Source organism: Trichechus manatus, unplaced genomic scaffold (genome assembly GCF_000243295.1).
Source record: "Trichechus manatus latirostris isolate Lorelei unplaced genomic scaffold, TriManLat1.0 scaffold00204, whole genome shotgun sequence".
In the NCBI taxonomy this organism is placed as follows: domain Eukaryota; kingdom Metazoa; phylum Chordata; class Mammalia; order Sirenia; family Trichechidae; genus Trichechus; species Trichechus manatus.
Window position 1 is genome coordinate 405,531 of NW_004444140.1, and position 9,519 is coordinate 415,049.

Below are 9,519 nucleotides of genomic sequence, written 5' to 3' on the forward strand. Positions count from 1 at the left end.
GGTTGAGAAATGAGGCTGCTGGTAGGAAGCAGGAAGGAGACTGAAGAAACTGAGGCAAAAATTCAGACAGGATGGAGTCTGAGTGTTGCTGGAGGACCAGAAAGGGGCCAGAAGCTGACTCCTACAGACCCCCAGAGCAAAAACTAGAGCCAGAGGTGTGGCTCATCTACCCTGTCGAGTTTCCTTTCCCAGTGGGACCAGAGTAGTCTTTGGGGTCAGAATGGTCAGCCTCTACCACAAAATGAATGGCACAGAGGGTTAGAGAGTGGCATCAAGATTCTGGGGAGCCTTGCTCCCTTACAGCCACGCTCATTATCCTATATGGAGAGATGACCTACCCCTTCCCCACGAGGATAAAAAATCCCAGCCATTTCCACATTGTTTCAAAGGACAAAAGGGCAGGGGGAAAGAAAGAGCACAAGAGACTTTTTCAGGCAAGTGATGGACACTGGAGTCTGGCGGCCTATCATCTCAGCCTCCCAGGGTAGGGTTAGGGGACAGTAAGGACACTCATTTTGTTACATTTTTTTCCTTCCTTTTCTATGATTCTGTTTTTATATTTTCTTAGCAGCAACAGAACAGGAAGACAGTCTTGAGGTATTTTAAAGAGTTTTTTTTTCTTAAAAAAAATAATATAAAGTTATAAAAAGCGGCAGCAGCCTGGGGCCCGGATCTGGAAGGGAGGAGGTGCTGGCGGCTCCGTCGCAGTGGGCAGGCACTTTCTCGTTAATGGGCTTTCGACTGCAGGAAGACAAGAGGCAAGAGACAGGGTCAGGTGGGGCTGACCAGTTCTCCTACCCAGTGAACTGTGTGGACCATATGGGCTAAGGTTTTGATTTCCTCCTGCTGTCCTGGTGAGTAAGGCTTGGCAAGGGCAAGGATGAATGCCAGTCTGGCAGAGGCAGCCTGGATAGGAAAGCTGGAAAACACACCTGCATGTGTGCGCGCACACGTACACGCACACGCACACACACACACACACACTCTTGAGCCCTGGGGAACTTCAAATTCACTACTTTCATACGGGTGCCAGGGCAGTTGGTATACATCTGGCCCATGATTGAACCAGGAGAGCATCCCCTCTTCCCACTCTCAGTAAGTCCCTCCCGGCTGAGATCATATGGATAGCCCATGGCATGCTACTCCAGGGCCCCTGTCAGGGGCAAATAAACCTGGCTGCAGGCTTTACCAAAAGCCCCTGAATACTTGCCTGGCACTTGAAAACCTAGAAGTAGGCATATTTGTAAGGCATGCATACATGTATACCTGGACCTTAAGTTGTGTCCCAACCTTTCCTTACCCTGATGGCCAGAGGTAGAACCAGTGAACAAGACTGGTACACCCACCCTGCTGCTGAGCAGGTTAGGCCACAGCTCAGGGGCCCAAACTCAACCCCACTGCCCCAGCCCTTCCTATCAGAGCTCACAGAGCTGAACTGCCTCTTCTTCAGAGAACACAGGTAGCTCCAGTTTCTAGATGGAGGGCCACAGCCAATTCAGGAAAAAGTGGCCCTTTGGTTAAACCAAGAGTAGAAAAAAGGCGGCATTTTCCTTAGCCCGAGAGAGGGCTGGGGATAGGACAAAGCCCATCAGGCAAAAGCTGGCGTCACTTTGCTAAGAGCTGACCCACCTCTCCCTAAAGAAGATGGCCCAGGAACTTCCCCTTTGTTCCCTTCCCTGCACAAATATGTACTTAGCACTTTCTCTGTGTCAGTTACGCATGGTGCACCCCACCCTGACCCATTCTGACCCTTCCTTGCCCATGCTCTTCAGGGAGCTGGGCTGGTACCTTCAGTGTGGAGCACTTCTCCTCAAAGGCCAGGGGTGGGCCCGGCTTCTTACGGCGCACAGAGCAGGCTGCATTGGCAGGGGCGCCAGCCTGACAGTGCTTGGTCTTCACTGGTCGGCAGTAAGTAGCCAGGTTTTTCCGCTTCTTGGCTACCTCCTCCTCAGAGAGGCAGTTGGTAGGCAGGGCCTTTGCTGGGTGTCCAGCCGCTCCCCGGTTCTCCAGCTGAGAAGCCTTGACGGGTGTGGAAGGCTGGTGAGGGGTACCCTGACAGTCCAGGGGCCCTGCCCGCTTCACCCTTGGCCCCACCGTCCCATTAAGCCCCATGCCTAGGGCTGTTTTAGTCTTAGAAGAGAGGCCCCGGCAGCCAGAGGGTTTGCCTTTTCCAGTGGGCTCCAGGATACATGTCCGTTTGAAAGTGGTGGGGCCAGGGGATAACTTCCGCTTTCGAGAAGGGGCCTCTACTTCGGCCCCATCCTTGCCTTTGGACGACTTGCTGGCCTTGGAAGGCGGGAGTTTGCTGAAGGACGGGGATGGCGTGTTGGCAGGCAGTGGTGAGGTGATGGCCTGGCTTCCACCCATGCACTCCGCCTGACTACAGGCAGCTGCCACACTGGGGGAGCCTGCAGGGTAGCTGGGGACAAGGCTGTCCTTGGTAGGGGGTGTGGAGGATGGGCAGGAAGGTCTGGGGGGTGGGCCTGAAAGGCGGGGGCAGCTGCCCATGGAGGATGGGCTCAGGGGGGCAGACAGAGGAGAGCTGGCAAGGTGGGATGGAGGCTCAGCCGCCGGTGGGATCTTCCTGCAGCAAAAAGAAAGCCCCACTGTGACTACCGAGCAAGTAAGAGGTCTTCCCCAGAAATATACACCAGTCCCTCTGCCCCACCTAGAAATGGCCTGCAGAGCCCCAGAGTTGGTGCCATCTGCTGGGAAATGCTGGAACTGAGAATCAGGAAGAAGACACGGGAACAAGAATGAACTAAACTCAAACCCCAAACCTACTGCCATCAAGTTGATTCCAACTCATAGTGACCCTACAGGACAGAGTAGAACTGCCCATAGGGTTTCCTAGGCTGTAATCTTTATGGAAGCAGACCTGCACATTTTTCTCCCCTGGAGCAAATGGTGGGTTTGAACTGCCGACCTTCTGGTTAGCAGCCGAGCACTTTAACCACTGTGCCACCAGGGCTCCTTAAGAATGAACTAGTATATAGTATGTGAACAGTCCATAGATCCATTAAGAACCTCATTTTAAATCTGTTTGGACATGCCCTATCTCTGGTTATCCAACAAAATACTAGAAGGGATTGACAGAGTCTGGATTCACCTCCAGACCACCTTGGCCCTGCCTTAGCCTAGCCCCAGGATGCTAAGTCTCTCTATCTCCTCTCCATCCAGCTCTCTGCCTGGTATCTTCCTGGCAAAAGCCAAGGCACCTATGGGTATGTGTGCAGGATCAGGGCTTCTGAAGCCTGTGTCTGTGCGGGGCCTGGGAAGGGAAGTTCTGCGCCCAAGAGACTCACTTCCACATGTGTGAGCTGAGGTGCCGTTCCAGCATGGAGCTGAGTGCTGAGCAGAACCGGTCCAGCCGGCGGCTAAACACATAGCATCCTGGGCTCACCAGCCGGCTCCCAAAGGTGCAGAACTGAAAGAAGGCAGGCATGTGGTTAGCAGGGAGGGCACCTGCACACAGAATCTGACGTCCTCCCCATATTGTGGGCCAGGAGGCCTGGGCCACCCCCAACCCCAGGCCCTGCCCCAGGTCCTTACCGCCTGTGGCCGAGGGGGCCGGGTTGCATAATGGCAGTCAGCGGGGAGGTGGAGGTCATCAGATGTCCCCTCCTCCTCACTCTCCTCACTGGAGGCCTGGGCCCCACCCCGGGGCAGGGGGAAGGGGAACAGGCCTGGGTCCCCATCACCACCACAAGGGCCTTCATCATCCAACTCACTCTCAGAGGAGGCCCGGGACCTGAAAGGGCCAAAGGGGATGTAAGGGGGATGTGAGTGGAATGGGGTCAGGGTAAGGGTGCCCCTGAACCCACTGAGTTCAAAAACCCAGGGCAGATGCCCTGCTGGGCAATCAGAGGAAGGAGGAGGAGGAAAGGAAGAGAGGAAACAAAAGAGCTCAGAGTAAGAGAAAGATCAGGGGCCACAACTCCCAAGGGACTCTTTCCACAACCCCCTTCATTTCCCAGGCCCTGCCTCCTCAGGAGAAAAATCTGGTCCAGATTCGCCTTCTCCAGAAAATCTTCTGCACCCAGCCCTGGTCAGCCCAGTCACTCTCTCAACCCCCCTTCTTGCATCACATATTCCTGGGAGCCTGTCTGTGAGCTGAGCCTGTGTTTCGGGTCTGCCCCTGGTGTTACAGGCAGAGATGCATGTTTGTCTCCTTCAGCAGGGCAGGCTCTCCCCGGGGTCCAGCGCAGCCTCTGCACATGAAGGGCCAGTGAGTGAATACACAGCAGGACTGCCTCACCCAGGGCCCTGACCCTTTCGGCTACCCAATTACAAGCCTTTGGCCTGTTGAAGGCAGCTGGGAAAATGTTCGTATCCCAGGTGTTGGATCTGGCACACTTCAGAGAGGTGGGGGAACTGTTGTTTGCTTGGTTAAGAACAGGGTAATCACCTACTCCCATACCACTACCAAAGACCCCCAGGTATCCCCCCCCACTCAGGGCCAAGTGAGCGGCATCTTCCAGGACACTCCCTGGGCCTATCTTCAAGGGTCCCTGCCGGCCTAGGGGCCAAGTGTCCCCAAGTGAGGTGGGGGCTGGATCCCAGACATACCTGGGCAGTGCACAGTATGGGTAGGTCTGCTTGGCACGAGCAGAGAAGGTGCTGCTGGGAGCAGCTGCCGCTGCCACAACCTGGGCTGAGGAGGGGGGGTCCTGGGAGGGGCGCTCCAGAGCTGGTTCCTTGCGCCCTGGGCTCTTCTCCTTGGGAGACTCCCCTTTGCGGGAGTTGGCCTTCAGCTCTGCCACCAGCACATCAAAGTCTTTGGCCCGACCCTGGACCTCCCGGCGCTGGTGCACCGAGTGGATCTAGAATACAGCAAGGTTGGGGGGGAGCTGAGCAGGGGTGAGGGACAGCGGTGTGCTCTGGCCTGGGCAAGTGGAAAGAGAGGGGTGTGAGTGTGTTTGTGGGTCTTTCACTCTCCTACAGGGTCAGAACCTTCCTTGGGGGGAGGGATATAAAAGTCCCCCTGCCTGCTGCCCCCACCTTGCCCCCACTGGGGGAAGCCTCCTCTCCCCTTCCCTGATCTGAGCCTAACCCCTATCTCTTGAGCTGGATTTTCACTAGCATCTAAATTCTTCTCCTTGCCCAGGGGGTGGGGGTTACCTTGCAAGTCAGCAGGCGTGTACAGATCTTTTTGGTCTCTGGATTTATTACACCACACTGCCTGTTGAGGTCGCACTCCTTCCCTGTGGGAAAAGCAGTTCCCATGAACTCTGAGGCCATTTCCAGGAGGTGCACAGGAGGATCGGGCCTCTTCTTGTTAAGGGCCTGGGAAGAACTGGGACTAAGGCAGAAGGGCCTTTGGCCCTCAAGTCCTGGGCCAGCAGCCTTCCAGAGAAACTCTTCCAGGCATCAGCATCTCTCTGCTGGGCCAGAGAACCATTCCTGAATGTAGCACTCCTTTCAGGGACTCCAAGTCCAAAGCAAGGCAGTACACATCAAGAAACAAAAGCAGCTGCAGGCATCTGGGATGCCAGGGAAACCAGCCGTGAGAGGGGTCTGGTGCCCCGGATCCAGAAGAGAAAAGAGATGAAGGTCAACAGCCCAAGGTGAGGAAGAGTCGATTCAACTGCTGGGCATAGGCTCCCTTAGCCTTGACCAGGAGACCTGGCTGGAGAGAAGCTTCCCAGAGAGCAAGTGTGTGTCCACGTCAAGGGGTGACAGGGGCCCACCTGAATCTTCCAGGTCTTCCTCACCTCCTCCCCATCTGACCCAAGGACAAAGCAGCCCAGGGTTCCCCACTCAATCTTCCTGACCCCCAAGACCATGACTACTCACGAGCCATCTTCCGGTGAGTTTTAGGGGGCAGTCGGGCCCCACCAGGCTCCTTCTCAGGGGGACTGCCTTCGCCCCGGTGACTGGGGCCCTCGCTGGGGGCTGCCTCGATGCTCTCCCTGCCAGGAGGTTCTTTAGGAGGGGGCACCATGGGGGCTTTTCCAGGGGAGTCCTTGATGGGGCCACCTGGCTGGCTGAGGAAAGCAGAGGGCGGGGCCACCCTGATTCCATGTCCATCGGGCTTCGGGAGACTGGACATCTTCTCCAGATTCACCACAGGCACGAAAAGGCTACATAGGGAAAGAGGGTATGGGCTGGGGGGATGGTGCAGCTGAGCGTGGGGCCTGGACTCAGGCCCAGAGCCATCTCCTTCCCGGCCCTGGAACTTGGGTGGACTCTAGAACGGGTGCCGAACATGGGAAAAAGGGACCCCATATTCCCTGGAGAACATGGAAGGGGATAAGGCTGGCTGCCTCCTACTGACTGTGAGCAATGACCCATTGGCCCAGGGCTGCCTCTGTTCATGTCAACCCCTCCCTGGACTAGGGTCAGAGCTGGTCTTAGGGAGTCTTCAGCCTCTCCTTACCACAAGTTGTCCTTCTGGGTCTTCTCTGGAGGCTGGTGGCCACGGCTCCGAGATCCCTGGCCCTTCTCCCTGGAGGAGGTTTTGGTGGAACCTGGGGCCCTACAAGCTGGACCCTGCCCATTCACTACATGGCATTTCTGGGAGCTGGCAGGGGCTGGAGGTGGGGGTGGGGCCCGGGCGTAAAGCTTGCTGAGGGGCCCATGTCTTCTTTCTGTCACCGGGAGGTGGAGAGAGTAATCAAGGTGAGTGGTATCAACTGCCTCCTTCCCCAACCTCCCAGCCCTTCCCACACACTCAAGTTAGAGAATCTGGAGCTTCCATAGCTTAGCTTTAAAATCTGCCTCCTTCACATTCGAGTTTGAGCCTTAAAGACTCAAAATTCTAGGCCCCAGCTTCCTGAACTACTTAGCTCTTCCTTTAACTCCACTAGATGCTAAAAGTTTGCTCAGACAATAACCCCGACCCCCCACAATCCTCTGAAGCTGCCCCCAGGACCTTTCTATCCCCAACACCTCCCTCTGTTACCCCACACGACCTCCCAACAGACCCTGTCCTCAGAGTTCCATGTTCCACCTTCCCCCGTTCCCTCTATCTCCTCCCTAGGGCTCCCCTCACCACAGTGCTTCTGGAAAGCTTGAGGCTTCACCACTTGGCTGCAGTGGTTACACACAACCAAATAGAAGTCATCATGGGCAGGGCAGTGCCCGAAGATGGACATGTCTGCAATGACAGAAGCCCTCATCACTGGGGCTGGGGGTCCCAGGGTTTCCCTGGAAGATCAGAGAGCACTCCCACCCCCGCCACTCAAAAGGCACTTCACCTCCCAGCTAACATGACAGGCTTTATGCTGGAGGCCCAGTTTCCAGAGTTCAATCTCACCAGTCCCTAAGAATATGGGCTTTCAGGTGAGTGGGCACCAATCACCTATGATTAGGATCTCCAACAAGTCACAGGAGCCAGAGGAATGGGACCCAGACATACCCCAGACCTGCTGCTTTAAGAAGCCACCTCCTTCTTTGGTGTGGTGGTGGCAGTAGAAGGGGGGGTTCTGTGTGCCCTGGACCCCAGCCCTAATGTGTGTTGACTCCCACCTTCTTTAATGAGGGTCATGGCATCCAACTTCTTTGTGGTTTTGCTACTCTCCTCCAGCTCAGCCCCTGGACGAAAAACACAGTTCAGAAGGACCACTCCATTCCCAGATGCCCCCATCTCCTACCTGACTAGGACCTGAAGGTGGGTGGTATGAGGCCCACCCTCCCTGACAAGCTCCTGTTGCTCAGGACCCTTGGAGAATCTTTCAGTGGGTCATTCTCAAGTGCCTGGCTTCCTTCACCTGCCACCTCAAGAGTGAGCTGGCCCCATTAAGAAGGATCCAACCACCTTTCTTACAGACCCTTCACTCCAAGGTGCAGTTCAGGGTTCCACTGCTAACTAGGTGGGTGATCTAGGTAAGTATCACCTTTTTTCTGGGCCTGCTTCCCCAGTTAAAGGGAAAAAATAGGCCTTGACAAATTCTACGATAGATCCCTGAGTCCCTTCTTGAGATTTCTCACATGGGTCCTTTCAGCTACTCTGTGGCATCCCAAACAGATACTCTCCCAGGCCCCCACTATGAACTCAGTTTTGTTCCGTTGGGTTACAAAGCATCGTCAAAGTTACACCAAGCTTCTCAGGTCCTGCACTGACAGAATGGCCACAGAGCAGAGAAACTGCTGTCTTGGGGCCCTTCAGCATCTTCAAAGTCCCCTCCTTTAGGGAGGCTTTGGAAGAGGGTTGCCCTTGTACCTTAGTTTCTGGGTTGATGGCAAAAAAACACCTTAGCTGTGCAAAGCAGCTCTTTCCCCATCCCCCTACCTGACTCCTCCCCCCTCCCTCCTCTACGCCCCCTCCCTGTCCCTTGGAAAAAAAATCAATTCTGAGTCACCAAACCCATCTGATTCCATTTCCGGTTCTCAGTGCACCCAGACCCTGACAATGGCCCCATCCTTGCCCACCCAGCGTGAGGCAGTCCCAGAGTGGCCTGGACTCCCACTTAGGTCAGCTCTCTGATGTCCGTTAGCAGATTTGCTCCTTCACAGAAGGAGAAGATTGTTGACAGTCGTATATTGTCTCCAGATATGAGGGATGGTGGGTTAAGCATGTGAAAGACAAGGGGCAGCTCCCACTCTTAAGTCGGTTAAATGCAAATGTGGGGAATGATGGACGGAACCGACCTGGGAGTCGGAAGTCTCAAAGGAGAACAAGTGTCATCAGAGACCGCTCCATGCGGTCTCCTCCTCCACCTCCTCTCACTTGCAAACTTCTTCAGGGGCATGATGCCTGCTGTCACCCCCCAAAGGCCACGAGGCCAGGTGCCCCCTGGGGCCCAGGAGACAAAGATCAGGAGAAGGGGCTGTTGGCCCGTTCACTAAAGGCACTCAGAGACCTACAGAAGGTGGGAGTCAGAGGAGAGAGCCAAGAGGCAGGGCAAGAGGCCCGGGAAAGGACGGAGGGTTAGGGGGATGGATGGATGAACGGGAAGGAGGGAGGGAGACAGTGAGGGAGGATAGACAGATGGATGGACGGACAAACTAGTGCAGAGGGGGCGGGTGTCCAGGAGCACTGTAACCGACAAGCAAACGCCGAAATAAAACAGGAGGTGTGGGGCAGAAGGCAAAGGAAGAAGGGCGGGTGAGAGGAGGACACAGAAGTGGGGTGCGTGGGAAACACGTGGAGAAGACTGCTGCAGATGGGGAAAGCCGGAGGCAGGTGCAGGAGGGGCAGAAGCTGGAGGCCAGTAGTCAAGGATAAGGATAAAGACAGGCAGATGTGGGGGCAGGTATTGGGCACGGGCAGAAGCAGAGGTGGGCAGGATGGGCTGCGTTTGGTGAGCAGGCGCTAGGACCCAGAGGCGCGAAGATAGAGGAGCAGGCGGGCACTAGGACCCGGCGGGTCCTTTGTTTGGGGGGCCGGGGAGCCGGACGGCGGCTCCTGTCGGCGGCTCCCCTCTGCTGGCGGGGGCCCGGAGGGGGGGAGGGGAGACAGTGATGAGGTCCCCGGACTCTAGGGGGGCTTCACTCACCGTCGACCGCAGGCAAGTCGGCCCGTTCCACCCACGAGCTCCAGCTCTGTCCCGCGAAGTCATCGAGACTCGGCACCCG

At 56.0% G+C, this 9,519-nt stretch overlaps 1 protein-coding gene across 2 annotated transcripts; it reads right to left on the bottom strand.

Moving 5' to 3' along the window:
- Positions 1 to 523: 523 nt before the first annotated feature.
- ATXN7L2 (ataxin 7 like 2) lies at positions 524 to 9,513 on the bottom strand. 2 transcript variants are annotated; one of them, XM_004388029.1, is made up of 11 exons: positions 9,441 to 9,513; positions 7,471 to 7,536; positions 6,995 to 7,099; positions 6,380 to 6,590; positions 5,797 to 5,987; positions 5,122 to 5,204; positions 4,570 to 4,823; positions 3,553 to 3,751; positions 3,306 to 3,427; positions 1,789 to 2,584; positions 524 to 741 (listed from the first exon to the last, which is right to left on the bottom strand). In XM_004388029.1, the coding sequence occupies exons 2-11, from the start codon at positions 7,487 to 7,489 to the stop codon at positions 727 to 729; spliced, it is 1,995 nt and encodes a 664-aa protein (XP_004388086.1). In that variant the 5' UTR covers positions 7,490 to 7,536; positions 9,441 to 9,513; the 3' UTR covers positions 524 to 726. The 2 variants fall into 2 exon arrangements, with proteins under 2 accessions (XP_004388086.1, XP_023597942.1); XM_023742174.1 differs by having other exon boundaries at positions 5,797 to 6,083.
- Between the last annotated feature and the right edge of the window lie 6 nt (positions 9,514 to 9,519).